The 23,694-nt window shown below is 35.4% G+C and overlaps 1 protein-coding gene across 9 annotated transcripts in view; it reads left to right on the top strand.

The window, feature by feature from the left end:
* Positions 1–23,694, top strand: part of LOC115976585 (callose synthase 3-like) — a 93,694-nt gene that overhangs the window by 27,144 nt on the left and 42,856 nt on the right. For all 9 annotated transcript variants that reach the window (XM_031097939.1, XM_031097938.1, XM_031097941.1 and 6 more), the window contains 18 exons: positions 2,149–2,271; positions 2,381–2,498; positions 6,124–6,458; positions 6,652–6,704; positions 6,790–6,850; positions 7,785–7,866; positions 7,946–7,995; positions 8,093–8,179; positions 12,855–12,989; positions 14,295–14,389; positions 14,527–14,611; positions 14,693–14,853; positions 16,237–16,360; positions 16,448–16,545; positions 16,630–16,762; positions 22,574–22,725; positions 22,943–23,052; positions 23,444–23,566. In XM_031097939.1, coding sequence (XP_030953799.1) covers positions 2,149–2,271; positions 2,381–2,498; positions 6,124–6,458; positions 6,652–6,704; positions 6,790–6,850; positions 7,785–7,866; positions 7,946–7,995; positions 8,093–8,179; positions 12,855–12,989; positions 14,295–14,389; positions 14,527–14,611; positions 14,693–14,853; positions 16,237–16,360; positions 16,448–16,545; positions 16,630–16,762; positions 22,574–22,725; positions 22,943–23,052; positions 23,444–23,566 — 2,125 coding nt within the window. The remainder of the gene's footprint in view (positions 1–2,148; positions 2,272–2,380; positions 2,499–6,123; positions 6,459–6,651; positions 6,705–6,789; positions 6,851–7,784; positions 7,867–7,945; positions 7,996–8,092; positions 8,180–12,854; positions 12,990–14,294; positions 14,390–14,526; positions 14,612–14,692; positions 14,854–16,236; positions 16,361–16,447; positions 16,546–16,629; positions 16,763–22,573; positions 22,726–22,942; positions 23,053–23,443; positions 23,567–23,694) is intronic.

Raw genomic sequence — 23,694 nt, 5'->3', positions numbered from 1 at the left:
GTGGTTGCTCCATATACACCTCTTTCATCAAATTGCCATTCAAGAAGGCATTTTTAGCCCAAATTAACAACCAAGGAGATCAAAATCTTGATAGAAGAAATTTTAGCAACTTGGGAGAATGTCTCTGCACAATCGACGCTGTATGTTTGGGAATACCCTTTGCCAACCAAGTTAGCCTTCAAACACTCAATAGAACCATCAGGCAAGTACTTCATAGTAGACACTCGATGATAACCAACAGCAGTTTTCCCTCGAGGACGAGTAACTAAAGACCTAGCATTTTTAGACAGGGCAAATATTTCTGCCTCCATAGCAGATTTCCAACTAGGGATGGACATAACCTCTTGGATAGACTTAGGAACAACAGTAGAATTCAAGGACGTGTAAAAGCATGGAGAGATGAAGACAAATGACCATAAGAGACAAAATGAGGGATAGGATGAGAGATACAAGTACGCTTACCTTTGCATATAGCAATTAGAAGAGAGTTAGGATCGGGAGGTGGATCACTAGGCGGGGTAGAAATCTCTGTTGGAGGTTTTTGCCGACGATGATATTCCTGGAGTGGTTTTTGAGGGGGAGATTTAGTAGGAGACATAGTTGGTAAGTGAGGAAGACAAGGAGGAGAACTATCACTACCAACTGAAGGAGAGAAATTGGATTAAGAATCATCAAATGTGACATCAACACTAATGAAACAACGACAAAGAGTAGGTGTGTAACATTGGTATCCCTTTTGGGCATGAGACTACCCAAGAAAAGCACATTTAATTGATCTAGGATCAAGTTTATCATTCCTTGTACCTAAGATATGAACATAGCACACACAGAGATCTTAGGAGGTAGATGAAACAAAGGTGCATTAGGAGAGAGCACTGTATAAGGGTATCTGACCACCTAGAATAGTGGATGGCATGCGATTAATCAGGTGACTGGTAGTTAGAACAACATCACACCAATATAATTTGGGAACACGCATATGAAACATTAAGGCATGAGTGACCTCTAACAAATGATGCATTCTGGGTTGGAGTGTGGGGGCAAGAAGATTGGTGAGTTATACCATGGCCATCAAAAAATTGAGACAAAGTTGTGTGAAAAAATTCATGAGCATTATTAGATCGAAAAATACGAAGTGAAGCATTAAATTGTCCTTATTTGCATAAAAAAATTATTTGAAAATTGAGTACAATTCAAACCTTTCTTTTATAAGATAAAGATATGACCCAGAACAATTATCAACAAAAGTGGCAAAATATCTAAATCCCAACAATGAGGGAGTGTTTATTGAACCCCAAATATCCGAATGCACTAAATGAAAAGGACTACTAACACGACTCTCACACTCTATGGAACTATCTAAATGCAATAAATAAGATAGTCATTGATCTCTTATCATCTTGATATTTTGCAAGCATGAAGGTTATATGGAAATAATGTAATCTACCAGTTAATTCTTTAAGATACTGTTTCAATAAATCAAGTCGTGTAACATTTCAGAGTTACACTAGATTACATATTTTGATTTGTCTTAATATGCACTCCTAATTTCATGTTACGATGTTATTTACTATCTCATTCAAAAACTCATGTTTTGTGTATAATTTAAAGTTAAAAGCACTTAAAATTTAACTATTTTATGATGAGACAGTTATTAATGTCTGATCTTCCTGATACTTTGCGAATCTTGTATTACTAATCTTATAAGGTTTTTTTTTTTTTTTTTTTTTTTTTCGAATCTCTATATAATTTTTGTATATGTTTTTCCAAATTTAATATATTACGATTTCTTATAAAAAAAAAAAGTAATCTAACAATTGATTTATTACTCTTTTCAATGAAAAGTTATGGAGTTGTGTGATATCGCATAGAGTTACACCAGGTATAACTTGAACTTGATCCATATATATTAGCAACTTAGTCAACCATTTTATCTGTCCTCAACTTAGTCAATCCTTCTGTATGAGATTTAAACCATATTGTTGGAGTTGGAATTGGGTAGTAGGATTTTTAACAACAATGTTTTGCAAGTTTTTATTTTTCTTAATTTTGTTCTATTACAATCTAGACATAACACTACTAAATTTGTCAACCTGATTTTGGTTAAATAGTTTTGCTCTTTTAATTGTGGAAATTCTTGATATTCAGGATGAGAAACCTTATACTGGGGATCAATGGATTGGAAAAACAAATTTTGTTGAAATACGCTCATTTTGGCATATCTTCAGAAGTTTCTATAGAATGTGGAGCTTTTATATTTTGTGTTTGCAGGTAATTCTCTTTTTACTCTCCCTATCATTGTGTTTCCTGGATTTTATTTCTACCTTTTCTTCTGGAGTCTAATATTATGAACAATATTCAAATACCCTGTCCAATATAGGCTATGATCATCATTGCTTCGAATGGGTCAGGGAAATTAATATCCATATTTGATGGTGATGTTTTCAAGAAGGTGTCGAGTATCTTCATAACTGCTGTAATACTGAAGCTTGTACAAGGTAGAAAACCAGTTGAATGGGTTCTGTTGGTGCATTAATTATTTCTAGTCCCATACCTGTGGACACAAATGTACTTTTCATTATATTTTTTCCTTCTCTCCTACTCTTACTTTATCTCTGTTCTTCAGCCTTAGAAAGTATGATTACATATTTTTATTAAAATATTTTCCACTTCATTTTCATATTTTTTCTGGAAGTTCATTGGATTCTCAAATCTGAAAATGGCCATGCCAAACACTTAGGACATGACACCAATGTCCCAACAATATCTTTTAAACTCAAAAAATGTCACAGTCATTTATTTATTTATTTTTATAAAATATTTTTAAAATTATAGGGTGTTTAACATGGTTATTTTATTTTATGTTTCATTACATTTAGTATTTTGGCATGCAAACAATCAAAGAAATATCTGTTATATATTCAGTCACATACGTAGCCTTGTCCACATCTAGATTTTTGGTATTTGCCATGTCTGACACCCATGTCCAACGGAGATATCAAATATTTTTTGCAGAAATATATCAATGACAATGATCCACTAATCTACTCTAGAAAGTAACACGTGGCAAGAATTAATACCGTATTTTTTTTTTTTTTTGCCCTTTATGATGCCAAGCTCAAACCTGGCTACCTCAAATTAGCTTCATCATTTTCTGTTCTGTTTTTTTTGGAGTGGGGGGTATTCATAATTTTTTTATTGAAGCTAAGCTTTTTCAACTTGTTGTGGAAGAGGGGGGGTGGGGGGGGGGGGGGGGGGGTGGATCCGTCTTTGAGTTATGTATCTTTGAGAGGGGAAAGAACTTTTTAAGATCGGTGTTTATGGGAAAAAAAGTCAACCCTATGGTTGTCTAATATTGATCAAGCTGTGCTTGGGAGTAATCCTAAACAAACTTGTACTCTCAAAGAGGGTGATACTGCATATACATTCCAACGGAACTCGAATGCCTCTGGAAGGTATCTTCTAGTAGGCTAGTAGCTGAACTCAGGTTAGGGGGCCTTAACAGAAGGCAGGGAGATGAGTGGATGGAGTTGCAAAGCTTACTTTGTCCCGAAAATCATGCTTTGGTTGTATCACTTGCACGTAAGGATAGGCTGCTATATATGCAGCAGGCATAGGTGCATGACTCACGTAAGGGTAGAATTGAAAATGGTGCCGTCTAGTTAGTTGGAGAACCATAAGAATTCAAGCATGGTTGAGAGTGACAGGGCGAAGGGTGGTGCTCCAAAGAAGGCTTCCAGGGGAGAGATTGATGGGAGGAACTGGGTTTTCTGGTGGTGACTCTTAGTGGTTTTCCCGCTTGGGGCTGACTCCAAGCTAGGCCTAGGTTCTAACTCCTAGGTTATATCCCTTTGTTTTCCTAGCAGAAAATAACAATACCCAACCGCTGGAATCACAACTCCACACAAAACCCATCCACACCAAGATTTGCAAAGTCTCAAACAACCTGATCCGCCGAAAGGCCAAAATGTACATCTTCGACATCCTCACCGCCTGCAAAAATGCCCCATCGCCAATCTCTCCATCTTATACTAGAGCCGCAGCAACAACCCGTCACAAGGCAGATTCTCTCACCCCCTCAACCCAATCTCATCGGGTAACACTGAACCCAAATCTTGTTTTCTAAGCCAAACTTGGACTTTCTAAACTTCCACAACCTGACCCAGGAAAGCCCCTTATTTGACCTGTCTCAGTTTTTGAAAGCTAAAACCCAAGTTTTTGCATAACCCAGCCCATTAACCCAAAGCAAAAGCCACCTGTTACCCAAGCCATCCTTTTAAATATGCAAGACCCATACCAGATCAAGCTCAGTTGAAAAAAAAAAAACAAAACTGAACCTAACCGTCAGGCACAGTCAAGCTTCCCTGAATTTTAGTAGTGCAACGCACACAATATGATTTGTTCAGTAAACATCAATTAATAAGCAGTCAAGATTCTTGTTCATTGACCTATGGTAATATTAGAAGCACCTTATTTCGATGGTTGTAAAAATAATCCATTGGATTTTGTCGACTGGATAAGTGGGATGGAGCAATTCTTTGAGCGAGCAAATATTGCAAATAACATAAAAGTTAGGTTTACAAAGTTGAAGTTAATAGGAGGGGCACAACTTTTCTAGGAGGACCTTGAATATCTCTGCTATATAAAGTATGAACCTCCCATTATTGCATGGGAAGATATGAAAGAAAAGATTCATTGAAGTTGTGAAGTGGTCATGGTTGTGGTTTTTGGTGGAGTATTTGAATGGAGCGGGAGGATTATAATCGACATATTTGGTTTGAGGTTGGATTGGGGAATAAAGTCTGGTTTTGGTATGATTGTTGGTGTGCTGATTAGTCTCTTAGAGTGGCCTTCCCACTTTTATATGAGAATGCTACAAATCATGAGGTGTTTGTGGGGATTTGTTGGTGCAGCAGAGTGGGTGGGTGGGGGGTTGGGGCGGAGTTGGAATGTGCGATTCCAACATGGATTTAATGATTGGGAGGTGGAGTTGGGGGGATTTTTCTTCAGCAAGTGGAAGTTGAAGAGGAATGGCGAATTTGACACTCTTTCTATAATGCTTTGAGGGGCTCTTGTTTGTCACCTTCCCTTGGAAAAGCATTTGCCGTGTGAAGGCTCCATGACAGGTTCTTTCTTTGTTTGGATGGCTGTGTAGGGAGAGATTCTCATAGGTGATAATTTAAGGAGAGGATTCACTATTGTGGATGGTGTTGCTTGTGCCGATGCAGTGAAGAGGATGTTGTTTACCTGCTGATTCATTTTGAGGGGCTTCCAGGTTATGGGTTTTGCTTTTAGAACATTTGTTGAGGGGAGGAATTGGTTGGGGAGGCGTTCATCAGGTTTTTGGAACTTAGTACCACCGTGTGCAATGTGGATCATTTGGAGACAGCGTAATAATTGTATTTGTGAGGATCTGGAACGTTCAGGGGATCAGCTCATAGCTTTTTTTTCTGGGACCTTATTTGATTAGTCTTGTGCTTGGGGGTTCACTTCTAGTGATTCCATTCCGTTATTTATAGACTCTAATCTGTTGTACACAATTTCTTTTTTATTGATTTCTTGTACATATCTTTTAGGCTGCTTCATCCTTTTCATATGAATTAGTACTTTATTTTATTATAACTTTGTCTTACTTATCAAAAAAAAAGAATTAATTCCATGAACCAACAAGAATTTACTTCACGATGATTTTAAAAACCCTTGGAAAAAGGAAGATGTAGCTTATAACTTATTAAGCCTAAAGTAGAGATGAATTCAAGTGCCTCGATTTACAGGATGAACTAACACATCAATATGTCCTATAGGAGAATGAGGTGAAAAGTCACTAGCCACCGTCAATTCTCTTCAACATTAACATGGTCTTGCTTTTATAAGTCTTCATTTTACTAACACCTGCTTAAGTTTTTATTTTTATTTTCAATGCTTTAGCATATTTAGTTTTGCAAAAGTATGAGCATTTGCTTTTCCCTTGGTAATATGGAGAAGCCTATTATATCCTCCACACAGCTTCACATTCAATTATCATGACAATTTTCTGCTTCATAAAGTATTTTTGATTTTATTATTTATTAGTAATACTGCTATTCCAATTGGATTTTTATTTTTTTGGTGGAAATATTGCAGCTGTCCTTGATATTGTCCTGAACTGGAAAGCAAGGCAGAACATGTCAATATATGTAAAGCTAAGATACATTTTGAAGGCTGTTACTGCGGCAGCATGGGTCATAGTTTTAATAACAACTTATGCCTATAGTTGGAAAAATCCTCCAGTGTTTGCACAGACCATTAAGAGTTGGGTTGGCAACAATCGAAGTTCACCTTCTTTGTACATTTTGGCTGTCCTCATTTTCTTCTCTCCAAACATGCTCTCCACAGTGTTGTTTCTGTTCCCATTCATTGGTCGATTTCTTAAAAGATCAAACAATAAGATTGCGATGCTCTTGATGTGGTGTATTCAGGTATGCTGATGTATGTGTTAAAACTTTTTCAGTAATTCTGTTTATTGCTGGAAGAACATTACATCTTACATGCATATGGATATGATACCCGAAACTATTTTTTAGCATCTTGTTTAATTTATTCTCATTCCATACAGAATCTCTTCCATCTTTTATTTTTATTTCTTTCTTTCAATCTTTTTATATCTTGCAGCCTCAGCTCTATGTTGGAGGAGCAATGCATGAGAGCTCAATTTCGATTATCAAGTAAGTGAACGAAGTTTGATTTTTGGATCAGCATGTCTTAAATTCGAGCCACTGATGCTCTTGCTGATTAGCTTCTAATTTCTAGGTACACCATGTTTTGGGTTCTCCTGATTGCATCAAAATTAGCATTCAGTTACTACATAGAGGTATTTTTCTTATATATCCTTAGAACTTATGGTTGTTACTGTTGCTGCTATGTCTTTCTTTGTTGTTGTTATTTCTTGTATGGTATGCGTGTGTTTTTTTTTTTTTGACTTAATCAAACAAATAAGTGGTATTGAAAAAGTAATTACTTGATTGTTCGGAAAGTAAGAAACAAACTATTGTTTCTAGATCTAGTGCAAAGGCTAAGTATAGGGCCATGGCACACATATCGTGTGAGCTTATGTGGATTAAGCAATTACTTGAGGAATTGAAATTTGTTGTGAAGGTGCCTATTTCAATGCATTGTGATAACCAAGCTGCAATTCACATTGCTTCCAATCCTGTGTTCCATGAGCAAACCAAGCATATAGAAGTAGATTGTTATATTACAACGGTATGTTTCTATAAGAGTCCAAATTGTTGATATATTTTCCAAAGCTTTATGTAAGACTTGTTTGGGTTTATTGTGTAACAAACTAGGATTGTATGATATATACTCTCCAACTTGAGGGGGAGTGTTATGGGTATAAAGTGGGGGCAAAATAGTAATATCACTGTACTCCTTTATATATAGATAATATTTAATGTGTTAAGGTCAACTTATCAAACCCTAAACACTTTTACTTTAACAACAATATATTTAGATTTTCTCTCTACTTCGTCTTTACTATGATTGAACTCTCTTTAAGCTTCCGCTTTAACATAATATATATATATATATATATGATTTTTTTGGATAACATATATCTTTTGCATTTTGATACCTCCTTTCTTATAAACAATTCTACCTTGCCTGATGCTATGTATTTTGTAATGAAAAATGTTGCTCAATTTATTCATTATGCATTGTTGTCTAGTTGGAGAAGGTTTGGAAAATTGTAAGATTTATGGGATCAAGTATTGGTTAAATCCGTCCCAAAACTTTCTTCTTTGCAGATTAGGCCTCTTGTGGGTCCAACAAAACTTATAATGCAAGTTCATGTAACTACATTTCAGGGGCATGAGTTCTTTCCTCAGGGTAACAACATGAGTTTGATGAATTATTTAAATTTAGCGTTGTGGGCATAATTTCTAATGTTATCAGTTTCTGTTTGCAGCCAAGAAGAACATCGGTGTAGTAATTGCACTTTGGGCTCCTGTAATTATTGTAAGTTGTTATGTTTGTCCCAGTGTCAATTTATTTTCCATTAATTATTTAGCTGTATTCCATTTTATTGTGAATTTCTAATAAAATACTTTTTCAGGTCTACTTTATGGATACTCAGATTTGGTATGCTATCTTCTCCACACTATTTGGTGGTATATATGGTATTTTTCGCCATATTGGAGAGGTTGGTGGAATTTCTATTGGAACTCCTTTTGTTCTTTGTTATTTACATGCCTTGAATTTTAAGTAATGTTATATATATATATACACGTGTGTGTGTTCATGTTGCACATGGTGTAATTTTTAAAGTAATGTTACAACAGTAATTGTTTCTTTTAATGAATGCAAGTTTTGATAAATCAACTTGGGGATTACATTTTATTCTTTTACTCTCCATGCTCGCAAATATTCAAGATAATTTGAGAAAGATAAATATCTCATTTATAAAATGTTTAAATTTCGAGATTAAGAACATAAAATATGTAATCCAATGATGGGATTTAAATATTACTCCAATAAGAAGTTATTAGATAGTGTAATATTGCTTAACAATTAATTACACCAAGTGCAAGGTGATCATGACCTTATGTGTGTGTGTGTGTGTGTGCGTCTAATGGGTCAAGTTATACCTGATGTAACTTTACTAGAGCTACACTTTTTTTAGACCATTCATTTCAATTTTCCACCTTTTTACGAAGGTGGTGCAGCATTTGCAGCCTCCTCACGAGGCTATTGATAAATATGATGACTCTCATTCTCATTTTAAGAACCCTTTTGGAGTTCCTCCAAGGGGTAGGAAGAAATGAGCCAAGGCTTGTTGGGAAAATTTTGGAGTTTCAAGGGAATCTCAAACCAGAAATCTTTGGAGATTGGCTTAGCAACGTTGAGAGGGTGTTTGATTATTATGAAATTATGGATGAAAAGAAAGTGAACCTAGTTGCTATTCGCCTTAAGGGGAGAGCTTACACTTGGTGGGAAAAATTGCAAATTTCTCGCCACTGAAGTGGTAAAGTCAAGATCAAGAGTTGGGAAAAGACAAAGAAAAAGCTCTGTGAACAATTTCTTCCTTTCAACTACAACCAAGCACTCTACAAAGGCCTACACAACCTTAAGCAAGAAGGTCGAGTGGAGGAGTATATGGAGGCATTTCACCAACTTGTAGTAAGGGTTGATTTGAATGGAAGTGAAGAACAAATTGGGTGCAAGGTACTTGAGTGGATTGGAGCATCCATCCAAGATGTCCTTAGCCTTCAATCATTGTGGAATGTGTCGAAAGCCTACAAGAAGGCTCTATTGGTGGAGAAACAACAAACTAGGCCTGCTTTGAGGTCTGAATATTGGTGTTCCAGGTCTGGTGTGGGTTTCTAACCAATATAAGGTTGGGAATTCAAGAACAATTGGGAGAGGAGAAACTTCTGGGGTTGGACAGCAACCAGGAGGTCCTAATTCTGCTATTACTGCCTCAAAGCAGTCTCAAACAACCACTTATCTTCTTGGTCTGAAGGTGCTGGAAAACACACGAAGTGGTATTGAAAATGATAGAACATTGTAAGGCTTAAGTCAATTGACTAGTAGAATACAAATTAAAGGGAGAATCAGAGAGACAAAAGGACTAAATGGTAAGGATAATGATTTAGTGGGATGAAGAATCCCTTTCCCAGGATAGGCCCAGAAGAACCATCAATATACAAAATGGTGTTTAATAGACGTCAAATTAGAGAAGAGAGATAATATACCAATGAGCCTGGATGGAGAGGAATGGGCCACACATGCAATGTTACTCTAAATCAACTAGTGTAGCAACAAAAGAAGAAGGAAGTGCATAATATATCAATGAGTCTGGATGGGGAGGAATGGGCCACACGTGCAATGTTACTTTAAATCAACTAGAGTAGCAACAAAAGAAGAAGGAAGTGCGAAGTGCAATTGCTAGATGAGTTTGCCAAGCTGAGTAATGAGTGCATAAGCAGAACCAGAACTAGAAGTGGCGTACCTTGATGGAGTAGGAGTAGGTTGTGGTGTAACACCATCAAGGACCTGATTCACATTATTTCACTTTCCATATTTTACCTAACAATAATTCTAAATATGATTGCTACTACCACAATTATTACATTTCTTGTCACCATGTGGACCACCTCCCCAACTAGAATCGAAACAAAAACCATTGCCTACATGGCCACTACTGGAAGCACCAAGAGAATTACTGGTGCTGAAGCACAGCCATAAATTATTTCAATATTTATTTTGGAATTTCATTGGACTATATCATATTTTAAGTTTTTATTTGTTTAGTTTGAGTTGTGATAGGGATTAAATTTCATGTTCTTAGATAAGGATTAGTTTAATATTTGGATTAGTATTTGAGTTCGGCTAGGATTGGTTGTTTATCTTTATCTCTTATGTTCCTAGAAGCTCTATAAAAGCTCCAAATGATTTCTTTTGTATTCAAACTATTTTGATTAACGATATTTATTTGTACAAATTGCATTTCTGTTTGGTGGTGATTCCAAACAACCCTTAGGTGGTGAAGCGTAAGGTTTAACCATGGGATTGATATAGGAGGGAAGCCTAGGTTGTACTGCATCAATTACCCCAACCTCCACTACCAGAGACTAAAGCAAAAGACTCCAACGAAGTGATAGTGAAATTTCGTCCCAATGATGAATATAGTAGTTGAGAATAAGCATTAGCAGGGATAGATAAACTCTTAAGGATTTGATCTTTGAACTTATATAAGTTAGAGTCTAAACCAAACAGCAAAAAACTTATCAAAAAATTTGGTGCAACCAGCTAGTTATGTTTAATAAGTCTTAAAATCTGGTCAGATTTTTATTTAATGCTTTATGTTATAGTTTGTGTAGAATTTAAGTAAGTCAATAAGTCTTAATTTAAGTCAGTCAATAGTCTATGTGGCCTTTTGACTGCATGATCTTGGAACTATGGAGAGTTTTTTTTTTTTTTATTGCAAGCTGTCACTAGAGAATGTAGTGCTATTTATATGTTGAGTATGCACTGGTGTAGATCATCCTTTATCAATTAATATATCTATTTTAGAGAATCATTTTCTACAGCCCTATTTTTGGTTTGTTTCTTCATCTAATCTTTCTATTATCCTGTTTTGCCTTGTTCTAAATCTGTTCCAGTAGCCATTGGTTAATGTAGACTGCATCAAAATTCCTCGCAATGACGCTTGTACTCCAAATCAATAGTAAAAGGATCTCATCAAGTAGGGAAAAAAAAAATCAATAGTAAAAGGCTGATACTGCAATAGATGATCCTCAAAGTCTAAAAACAAGTTAAGCTTCAATAACCCCCCCAAATAAAAAAAAACATATTACGTGACACTAATCCAAGATGCCCGGACCTCCCAAATCCACTAGCAAGGAAAAAATACTTAACAAATCTGTATATAACCATCAACTCAATCCTTCTTAGTCCTATTCAATCCTTAGGCGACTAAGCCCCACCAACAAAAATAGTAAAAAGCCTCCACATGGTTTGGCTTGCTTCTCTCCTTGTAGTTTTGGTATTTTTTTTTTTTTTTGGTGATCCGAGAACTACTTGCAGATTGATTTAATGGCTACTAGGGTTGAAAGATTACATGCTAATATAAAATAACTAGTGACTAGAAAAATAACAACAGTAACTCTTAACAAGTTCCAACAGCCAAGGAGATTTGTTCTTGTTATGTGCTCTTGTGAAATAGATCTATTTGAGCATATTTGGAGTCTGGGTTTAATGAAAGTCACGTGCGCCATTCTTGTAATGTCCTTTTTTGCCTAGTAAAACTTTCTTCTTGAGACCACCCATTGGTGTAGGCCTACGGCTGAATTGCAAAAATCTTGTGTTCCCTGTGGTGTTGTTTGCTCAATTTTTCTATAAACCCATTACAATTAACTATGCTCTGAATAAATAGGTATCAATACTTCCTCCATCACAACATTCTTGGGTCTAGATCCTTAAATTCAAGCTTTGATGTTATAATGGGGAAGATAGTTTAAAGTAACCAGCAAAAAAAATAAAAATGGGGAAGATAGTTTAAAGTATACTTGACTACCATGTTGATAGATATTCTGTATTTTTTTTTCAAGAAGAAAAGTAGTTGGTACCGTACCTCTGTCCAAGAAAGCAATGTATCGACTAGTTTGCACAAGCAGTACAGTTCAAAGGTACCTGACACATTAATAGTTGGCACTTGAATGGAGATGCATCACACTTTCCACATGATTTCGAATGATTTTGGTCTCTCAAGAAACATCTTGAGGTTTCAGTAGTGTGGTGTTCAACCCTAGAGTTGCTGGCCTCTCTCTCTCTCTCTCTCTCTTTTTATATATATATATATCAACAAATGTAAAATTTTGATTGCCCTTATTTAATTATAATACTTTAACTGCAAAACTAAATAAGATGTCAGAGCATGTAGAAAACTGCCTTACTGTAGATTAAAATGTTTGTTGCTTGATTACTTTTACTCTCAATAGTGCATTTTCAGCATGAAGTCCTTGAGGGTATATACTTTCAAGTATGTTTTGACCTTTACTTCTGATTTGCTGCTAAGGAATTAAGTGTCCTGATGTATGCATATACATGACCATGTATTCCGTACGTCTACATATAATATGCTGGTTTTGACTACTCTCTAACCTTCTATGACACATTGACGTTACTAGATAGGCTTTTACACGAGTATACCATTCCTGTATGTTAATGGCACAGAACAGCTCTTTCTCCTTTGTTATTTACATAGAACTTTATATGAAGCTATTCTAGAGTTTAAGGAAAAATATTGTGGTTTTCTCTGGTTTTCATTTTTAATAAGTGTCTTGAAAACTCAAAACAATGTTTTGACTTCTCAGGACCGAACATCGGCAATGCTGAGGTTGCGATTTGAATCACTGCCCGGTGCTTTTAATGCTTGCTTAATTCCAGTGGAAAGGAATGAGAAAACCAAGAAGGGACTAAAGGCCACTTTCTCTAGCAAATTTGATGAGGTTTGATTTCTGTTTTTTTGTTGTTTTTAATGAATAATAATATTTTTATAAAAGCCTCAGTACGGAAGAAATATACTAAGAGAACAAACAATCAGAAAAAAGAACAACAATCAATGAATGTAAGCAAATAAGGAGATGTAATTGATGTAGGACACAATTTATTATTTTATTATTGTGATTTATTATTTTTGGTATTTTTATGTAATTTTCATTATTTTAGGTTTAGGGTATTTATTTCCTTGTTTTGGGTGCTTTTAATGTTGTTTGGTTAAATTAGGGTTTTATATACTTTCTTAGCCACCTTAGGGTTTCTAGCCACTCTAGGTTTTCTTTTTACTATTTAAATGCATTGGAGGTAAACATATTGTAGCCTCCAAAGGCAATTTAGTTTATTATTAATAAAATTTAGACTTTGTCTATTTCTTTCTCTGGTGGATTCTAGGAAATTATCATCTTGTGAATTCAAGAAATCCCTTGTGGATTTGAGATTTACTACTAGAAACTAACAGTTTAGTTTATGTTCCATCAAGAGAGCATCGTGTGTGTTTTTTTTAGGTTTTCACGCACCAGTAAAAAAGAAAACCTAGGATGGCTAGAAACTCTAAGGCAGCTAGGAAAGCGTATAAAACCCTAATTTGACTAAACAACATTAAAAGCACCTAAAATAAGGAAATAAAATACTCTAAACCTAAAATAATGAAAATTACATAAAAATACCAAAAATAATAAATTACAATAATTAAATAGTAAATTGAGTCCTACATCAGAAATGGTGGACAATGTAGTCATCAACTCATATAAAACGCACAGAAAACTAGTTTCTGCTCTGTAGAAGTCCTCTCGAAACCCTCAAACGCATGATTATTCTGTTCTCTCCAAACCATTCATATCAGACACAAAGGTACTGCACTATAAATAGTGCCATTACCCTGTTAAACGAAACTCCCTTTCCAACATGCCAGTACATCAATTATACTCGAACATAGAGAAATATGCAAATAAGAAGAAAATATGAGAAAAGAGGAGCTGTTTTCTATATCTGACAGCCCTCAACCAATCCATTCCATATAAATACGACAAGCATTTACAAATATTACAAGGATTATTATTGTGACAGCTCACTAGGGGCACCTCATCAATGGTATCTTCTTAAAAAGTTTAGAATATGAACATCTCAGCATTGCTATCTTCTATAAGAGCTAACCATTCTTTATCTGTAACAGTTAGCAAACATAACTTATAATGATTGAATCCAAATCAGCACCTTTTTTTTTTTGGAGTTAATGAGTTGTCTGGTCATTTCAGATCCCTTCTAATAAAGGGAAGGAGGCAGCAAAGTTTGCTCAGTTGTGGAACCAAATTATCAGTTGTTTTAGAGAGGAGGATCTAATAACGAACTGGTAAAATGATGATCCTGTTTTTGGATTTGTTTTCCGTGATTCTGGGCTGAACCATAAGTGCTGCTTTCTTTTTTTGTTATTTATTTATTTAATATTTGGTCCTTTGGAATTTAAACTATAGATCAAAAAATTTGCAGGGAAATGGATCTGTTGCTTGTTCCATACTGGGCCGATCCTGATCTGGATCTTATCCAATGGCCCCCTTTTTTACTTGCTAGCAAGGTTAATCTACTCCTGAGCTAAATTTCTTCCATGAGCTTCACTAAAACTTGTAAATGTATTAATCCTGTAGTAGCAGTGTAGATTCTTGCAGCATTGGATATGGCTAGAGACAGCAATGGAAGAGATAGTGAGTTGAGAAAGAGATTAAAAGAAGATAAGTACATAAATTATGCTGTTTGCGAGTGCTATGCTTCATTCAAAAATATAATAAGCCTTTTGGTTCTCAGAGAACGTGAAAAATTGTGAGTTTTCTACTATTGTATATGTTAGAAGTATTGTTAAATGATTAAATTTATCATATCTCAATAGCTTAAACTTTTGGGACAATCAGTAATTTAGCATGGTATCAAAGTAACATGGTATCAAAGTAAAAGGTCCTGACCTATCTCCCATTTAAATTCCCATGTGTTAGGCCTCACCTATTAAAAGGTAGTTTCGGCCCACACGTGAGGGGGAGTTTTAGAAATATTGGTTAAATGATTAAATTTAGGCAAAATTTGCTAAATAGTACATTTTTAGAAAAAATTTTGGTGAATAGCATGTGTTGAAGTTATTTAGTTATGTAGACTGTTTTTGGACTCAAGTTTGGTAAAATCGAGTTCCAATCCAAAATCGAGTTTAACAAACTTGAGGTCCAACTAATATAGGTCTTATGTGGAATTTAAAAAAAAAAAAAAAAAAAAACCACACGGAACTCGAGTTCCAACCCAGTAAATGAAATATCTGACACCATGAACAAACCTAGCAAATTCAAACCCAAAAAATCAAAACCATAAACTTCATACCCAAAAATAATCAAACCCAGGCAAGTTGAACAATCAAAGATCAAACACAACACACACCATTAGACCCAAAAACCTTTTGAGTCCACCAACCCATCAAAGGAAATTCATTGAACCAAACAGATCTATTAAAGCACCCACCGAAGCCAATCACCAAACCAAGCCAAACAAAATCCCAGCAAACCCATCCTCTCCCTCGCATTCGTGACCCATCAAACTGCAAAACCCATGCCTATTGGCCATCGTGACCCATCATAACACAAAAACCAAACACCCATCAACTGTTGTGACCCATTAGAGCACAACAACCCAAATATCCATCGCCATGAGCCATCGACCAACTGTGGAGAGAGAATGGGTTTGTGCAAAACGGACAGAGAAAGAGGATTTGAATTGTAAGCCACCACCACAATGGCAGTGGCGATTTGTTGCTAGCAGCGGTGAAAGGCTGAGCTTGGAGCTCTTTGGTATGGAGGTCTAAACTGGGCTGGAATTGCAAACTTGATTTCCATGTGTTTTTTTTTTTTTTTTTTTTAAATCCACGTCAGACGACTAAACTCAATTTGCTAAACTCGATTTCGGGTTGGAACTCGAGTTTGGAAAACTCAAGTTTCAAAAACAGTCTACATACCTAAATAACTTCAAACACATGCTATTCACCAAATTTTTTTTCTAAAAAAGTACTATTTAGCAAATTTTACCTTAAATTTATTTATCTCAATAGTTAAAGCTTTTGAGACAATTGATAATTTAACAGTATATATATAATCAAATAGGCCAAAGAGTATAATTTCATCTATCCTCATGTATTCTGTTATTTCTTTGATGGTTTGCTCTGTCCAGGATTATAAATGAAATTTTCTTCAAGGTTGACAGTCATATAGAAAAAGGAGATTTGATGAAGGAACTAAATTTGAGTGCTCTTCCTAGCCTCTATGAACAATCTGTTGAGCTCATTGACTATTTGGTAATTGTTTCAACTGACAATCTTGACATTTTTCTGTTGAGTCAAAAGTTAGTAACAAAATAACTGGATTTCCAATACTTACGACAGTTGGCAAATGAAAATGAGCATAAGGATCAGGTTGTAATTGTCTTGCAAAACATGCTAGAAATTGTGACCAAAGATATATTGGACGAAGAGATTTCTAGGTAAATATATTGGTGCGACTATCTCGTTAAAGTATATTAATTTGCTAATATCATTATTATCCATTTGTTCTCTTTCTCATGTAGTTTGGCAGAGTCAAGTCATGGTGGCTATTATGGAATCCATCAGGGAATGGCACCCCGTGATCTATATCTACCTCTATTTTGTGATGGACTTAGATTTCCTGTTGAACCAGAAACAGAAGCTTGGAAGGAAAAAGTAAGTTTATTTGTAGCATTACAATGTAGCACAAAATGTGAAAGTTACTATGGGAAATTTTACCGCAGAATACAAATATTACTTCTATAATTTAAAAGAGCAATGGACCTAGGGGGAGGGCGAGTGGGACCATTTCATCCTTTAGTATATCAACTGTACCTTTTATTCTTTGGTGCAATGATGTTTAAAGTTTTCTTGGCTTCCTTGTACATGGACATGTGTCATCCACTTGAAGGTGGGCCTTGCTTGACCCATGTTTGTTTTGAGAGTCAAGCCAAAAACCCTAGGAAGCACGGGTGCGGTGCAGGGACTCGACAATTTTTAAAAATGTAGAGTGTGGGTGCAACGGGATATGTTTATTAATAAATTATTAAATATATTTTTATTTATATTTTCTATATAATGCTAAGCATATTTTTCATGTAATGGTAAACATATACTAATTTAAGATTAATAGTAGATAATAAAGTGTGTTTTGACAAAATTTGAGATGAATTTAGGGATTAAGCACCAGATATATATATATATATATATATAATTTTTTTTTTTTTAAATTCAAATAAAATAAGATTTCTATTTAAAAAAAGAAAAACATTTACCATGGTTCTTTTGAAAATAAGGCCCACAAACTTGGGAAAAAAGTGGAAACTAACACCAAGGCCCAAACAATTTCGTTAGTTAGTAACGTTTCGAAACTATTTTGGAAATTAACATCTTGAGTCTCTTAGACTCGATTTTGCTCTTTGAACTTGAGGCACAAAGCCTCGAGTTTTATGATTTTTCCATGTGAAACTTGAGTCTTAAAGACTAAAGTTCCATAATGAACAAAGAATTCAAAGAACAACGTAGCAAGGAAGCCAGAGAACAAAGAATTCAAAGAACTTCAAAGAAGAAAGAATGCAACAAAGAAGGCAGAGATTAACTAAAAAAGAAGAAGCAGATGCAGATCAACAAAGAAGAAGAAGGCAGATCAAAAACAACAAACCCAAACCCCTAATAGAAACAACGAACCCAAAGAGATCAAAAACAAAGAACCACGCCCTTGGCTCCTCCCACGAACCTAGATATCCTTAACCACCCTTCAGCTCAAATTGAATCCCAGTGACGGCAGCCGGCTCGTACTAAACTCAGGCGGCGAAGGCTCCAAGCGGCGGTGGCAAGGGCTCCAGGCAAAGGATTTGTTGTAGAGCTTTTCTTTTTCCTCAGGCATTTGGTTTTCCTCTATCTCTTTTTTCTTTAAATGTGTAGAGCAGGAACTCGAGTGGTTCATACTCGAGTTCCAATAGAACTTGAGTCTATCAGACTTAAGTTCCTACAATGAATTCGAGTCTCCAAAGCTCAAGATATTAGTTTCCTAAATAGTTTGGAAACATTACTAACTAACGAAATTGTTTGGGACTTGGTGTTAATTTCATTTTTTTCCCCACAAACTTGTGTTTCAAATTGCTTCTGGGTGTTAAACTGATTGGTTCTATAAAGAAAAAAGTGGTACTTTTGTAAGTATGCAAGCATGTAATGGTTTTTGTAAAGCATGCTCCTTCCAAGAAATTCTCCTCTACTTTTTAGTTTTTAATTTTACTTTTCCACTTATTGGGGTCCGTTTGGGATCTGCTTATTTTGCTGAAACTGAAAACTTTTTACTGAAAGTACTATAGATAAAAGTAAAAATTAGCTGAAATAGTATAGTGTGACCCATGAATAGTACCAAAAAGTGCAGTGAGATCTATGAATAATAGCAAAAATAAGCTGAATAGTAAAATAAGTTAGCAAAAATAATCTTTGCCAAACGGACACTCAATGTTCCTTCTTTGACCTTTAGTTTCATCATCTTCAATGATTTTTCACGTTTCATCATCTTCTTTGATTTTTCACAGTAACATTCCCAGTAAACACTCAAACAACTCTCTTCTCCTCTATTTCAACTTCTTTAGCATCTACCTTCTTGCCATATCATGCAAATCTTCTCTCTGCAAGTCAAGAGTTAAGCAACACTTCACCTCCATTGACGAGATCAAGTGCATAGAAGCAGTAAAAAAGTTCAGCTCCTTATTTCAGTCCGGAACAAGCTTTTTGGCTGGCATGACGAAATTTTGGCTGGAACACCGGTTTAGGCCGGTACAGCTCAGAATTTGAAGCGAAACTATCATCATCAATGCAAGCTTCTTCATTCAAGCTGTGAATCTCTCTTCTAATTTTCTTCTTTTTAGTTTTTAATACTTTTATTCCTTCATTTTTACTGACCAGTCCGGAACGTCCATATCGCCCAGAATGCCGAAATCTTGGCTGGAACTCTGGTTCAGGCCAGTACAGTCTGGTATTTGGGGCCCGTTTCGGACTAAATCAGCCCAAAACGGAAAATGAAAAAATAAAATAAAAGAAGGGATTTGTCACAGACGCGCGTGCAACTGTGTCGACGGCTGCACGGCGCATCGGTGCATGTCAGACACTAGTGCAGCGCCCCTGGAGCCGCACCCATGCTTTCTAGCTGAAACCTGATATTGGCCCAAAGAAGACCCATGGCTACCCGTTCACTCTTAGGCATAAAAATAAAAATAAACAAAACAAAACCTAAAGTCCAAGAAAGAGAATACAAACTGAAAATATATATATATATATATATATATTGGTCTCCAACAGTAATGTATAGAGCAAAATAGTAGTTGCCGGAGCTAGTTAATGACTCTAGCCAGCGAATCTAGGTTTATTGGCAACAGAAAGAGGGTGGCTTGTGGTTGTGGTTGTCGGCGGTTAATAGCAGATAGACTGCTCTGATACCATATTGTTAGGGAAAATGTGTGTTGGATTTGTTAACTTAACCCTAACACATAAAATATTATTTATATATATCATGTACAATGATATTACTACTTTGCCCCTAACTAATACCTATAATAGTCACAATTAAGACTCATTGTAGTTATTAATAAAAGCCAAATCAATCCAGTATCTGGTTGTTGTGGAAAATGATGATAACATTGACTTAGATGTTGTTGATTAGGAAAGATGAAATATATGATGTGAAATAAATTATTATTTTAGCTTATATATCATGTTTTATTACTTGAGTTTGATCAATTTGAAAATAATCTTTAATCTGATTTATTTGGCTAGCGTAGTTAATTTTTGTTACATAAGTGATGATTATATTATTCATTAGTTGAACATGATTATATTAGTCATTATGAAGTTTTTATGTATCTTACAATACGTGAAACAAATAAAATAAAATAAAAAATTGAAACATGATATGATTCATGTTTTGACAACTATGAAATAATGTATGCACAATAGTAAGATTAAACAAAATAAGACAATTCCAATGGTTAGTACTATTTTGCTTCTAGCAGTAAAATAACATTGATGTTACTCGTGTCTATCGGTAAAGTAATGGTGAATTGACCTGTGTATATCTGTTAAAATAATTGCAAACTTGGAGGTGGAGAAACAGTAACTTATTATGAATTCAACAAAAATAACAATTTACGAGTTTAGCAGTAAGATATCAATAAAATGATATAAGTCTAGTGGGAACATAATTATAGACTAGTATAGGTTCAACCAAAAAACTTTTGGTTCAATGGGGTAGACTTGAGTGTGGTTGAAGGGAGAGGGAGAGAGTGTGATCATGAGGATGAGATAGCCAAGTCCTTTGTTGATCACTAGACTAGAAGGATGTGATCTCTTTAATTAGAGCTTGTTGCCTTGCTTAGTTTTGAGAAATAGGAAGATGATATGTTTTACTCTTTTATTGAATATGTGGTACCCTTCTAGAAGAGTACGGAAGTTTCTAGGAAGATTCCATTGACTGGCTGTCCCTACCCCAGCTGGCTCACTCAAGAATATTACATGTCCTATCATAATCATCCTTCTGTAAAAAGGGAATGAATAGTAAGGGAATGGGTGTGTAGATTCTCCAGCACCTTCTTTCTATAAATTTTTATGTTATTATTTTCTTTCCTTTTTCAACATGTGTGACAACCACATCGGGTGTCTACAACATGGTATCAGAGTATTAAAGATTCATATCATTGATTTATTTTTCTATGCCCTTCTTATTTTTCCATTCTTTTTCCTTTGTTGTTTCCTAATCTTAGTTAATACACCTTTGTTATCACTAAAAGCCAAGGCCTTTTCTCAAATAATGTGGTGTGGAAGCCACAAAAAGTAGAATACGTCTACTTCAAGAAAATAACTTTGAATCCACAAGTGTCATTGAATCCACATGGAGAAAGGGATTTCAAATCCACCAGAAAATAATAGGAAAAAAAAAACTTTGATTTTTGTTAAACTGAATCTGAATTTCAAAAAATGTTTACTGACTTAGAGACCTATTTAAAGACCCCGATCCACCGTGAACAACCGAGATCTACCAAGCTGGGTTCTGGTCAGATCTGAATCTCGAGTCAGATCTGTGTCTATAGAATGGATCTGCAACATCAATAACAACAAAAGCCACCAACGATGGCAACAAGACAACATGCTGAGAACAATAACAACAACCAACAACAACAACAATTACCAACAACCATCAACAGTCACTGCCACACCATCAACTACCAAGAATAACTTACGAACATAGATCTAAAGGTTGCACAAGCAAACACCACCAGCAACCATTGGTTCTGAAACCGTGTTAGAGAGGATGATAGAATAATATAGAGAAGCAAAAGCAAGAAAGAGAGAATGGATTATGTGGTTTAGTCAATAGCCTACATCCACAGATTAAAGCCCTTGCAGCTACATCTTTACTACATGCTCAAGTCAACTATTACAGTGAACCCTAATAGTGTATATATAGAGACTAGTTAGGATTAGCCTAATATGGCTTTACAACATAATTGGACTTCTTGGACCAATACATCAACATAAACCGAATACTTTAACAGCACCAATGCTTTCTCCTTGATAGCTATCGGTTCTGCAAGTTAAGCCACCAACTACAAGACCAAGTCTCCTTGGCAACTCCAAGGCCTCTTGATGATATAGGGATTGCTCCAATGATTCCAGCAGCAAAATTCAACAAAGAACACTAAGGTTTCTTTGTGTATAAGGCTTGATTCTTCTCTCTAAGAATTTGGCAATTTGGGAGGGTGAAGGTAAAGACAACAATAGGCTTATCTCCTAAGGAAAATGGGTAGCTCTCTCACTCTACAATTTGAGAATTGGGTGTTGAATCTCGTGGGCTAAGAAGGCTATATGAGAGGGATAATTTAATGGGTACAACAAATAATGAGAGTAATTGAATCCTCTTGAGTTCGCAATCTCACTCAATCGAGTATTATGTGAGGGTCAGCGAGATTACTGGTAACTGAATTTCAGAATTTGTACCTCACCTGACATGTCTCTGGATAGTTAGATCTCACTCAACCGAGATTCTTAAAGCAGCAATTCAACTCCACTTTGACCTCTCAGTCAAGTACAATGTAACCCACAAATGTTTAAAATACATTGAAATTTATAGCATGACACTAAAATCCAATCATTAAATGATGAAATTTTTCCACGTAACCGTGAAAAAAGAGGCCTCAACAAAAGTTTACTATCTGTATCATGATTCCAAAATTAAATTCTTCTTTGAATCAGAATCTGTTCAATTAAAAAAATCCTTGTCAAGTATTAAACAATATATAATATACGTTTTGGCATTGCAAAAAATAATTCTATTCTTGTTCTCTTCTTTGAGATAATTGCATTCATATAAAAGAAAAGTATTGCAGACAATAGAAAACTTCCTTTTAATTGTCAACGTTAGGACTACTTATTTTTAGTTCCAATTTCTGTTCCTGCATAACAAAATTATTTTCTAGACAGATTAAAAGGCTTCATCTATTGCTTACCACAAGGGAGCCTGCTATGGATGTGCCATCCAACTTGGAAGCCAGAAGACGCATTTCTTTCTTCTCCAATTCATTGTTTATGGACATGCCTACTGCACCCAAAGTTAAAAATATGCTTTCCTTCTCGTAAGCTCTCTAAGCATTGAACATTTCTGACTGGAAATTTTTCTGTTTTCCATGTATGCGTGAGTACTACATCCTTTTGTGTTTTTATTGTTCTTTTTTGCTTTTATGGTTATTTGTTTAAATTTGTCACTACAAGTGGTTTCAGAGTTTCACTATTGCACAACTGCTGCATGTAGTACCTGACATATATATATATATATTTTTTTTTTTCTATTAGTGTCCTCACTCCTTACAATAGAGAGGATGTTCTTTACTCCATGAATGACCTAGAAGTGCCCAATGAAGATGGACTTTCCAAACTTTTTCACTTGCAGAAGTCCTTTCCAGGTTCTTCTCCTCTGTTATTTGAACTACTTATTTCCTCTTTGACTATCATTTCTGAGGCAAAACTGACATGCTTTTTTCATTGTTAAAGGTATTGGGTTTATGTTGATTTAATGGCCCAAGAGGCCCAATTATGTTGTAAGGCCATGTAGGGCTAAACCCAGCTTCTAGTCTCTATATATACCATGTTAAGGGTTCACTGTAATAGTAGACTTGATTATATATATATATATATATATATATAGTAAAGATGTAGTCTCTAGGGCCTTATCCCATGGATGTAGGCCGTCAGGTTGAACCACATAATCCCTTGTGTTCTTCTCTTTCTTGCTTCCGCTCCTCTATATTATTTTATTCTCGTCTTTAACATCCATAATATGATCATTTAATATAGATGAATGGCGTAACTTTCTTGAGCGGGTCCAGTGTAGTAATGAAGAACTCATAGCAACTGAAGAAATGGAAGAAGAACTTCGTTTATGGGCATCGTATAGAGGCCAAACATTGGCCAGAACTGGTATAAGTTCCCTTCTCTCTCTCTCTCTCTCTCTCTCTCTCATTGTATGTGACTTGAGGATGCTTTCTTTTGACTTTATTTGATAATGAGTGTTTTTTGCATGTCTCATTACCGTACCCTCAACAAAT

This window comes from Quercus lobata, chromosome 2, assembly GCF_001633185.2.
Source record: "Quercus lobata isolate SW786 chromosome 2, ValleyOak3.0 Primary Assembly, whole genome shotgun sequence".
NCBI lineage: Eukaryota > Viridiplantae > Streptophyta > Magnoliopsida > Fagales > Fagaceae > Quercus > Quercus lobata.
This window is presented reverse-complemented; position numbering and strand designations above follow the sequence as displayed.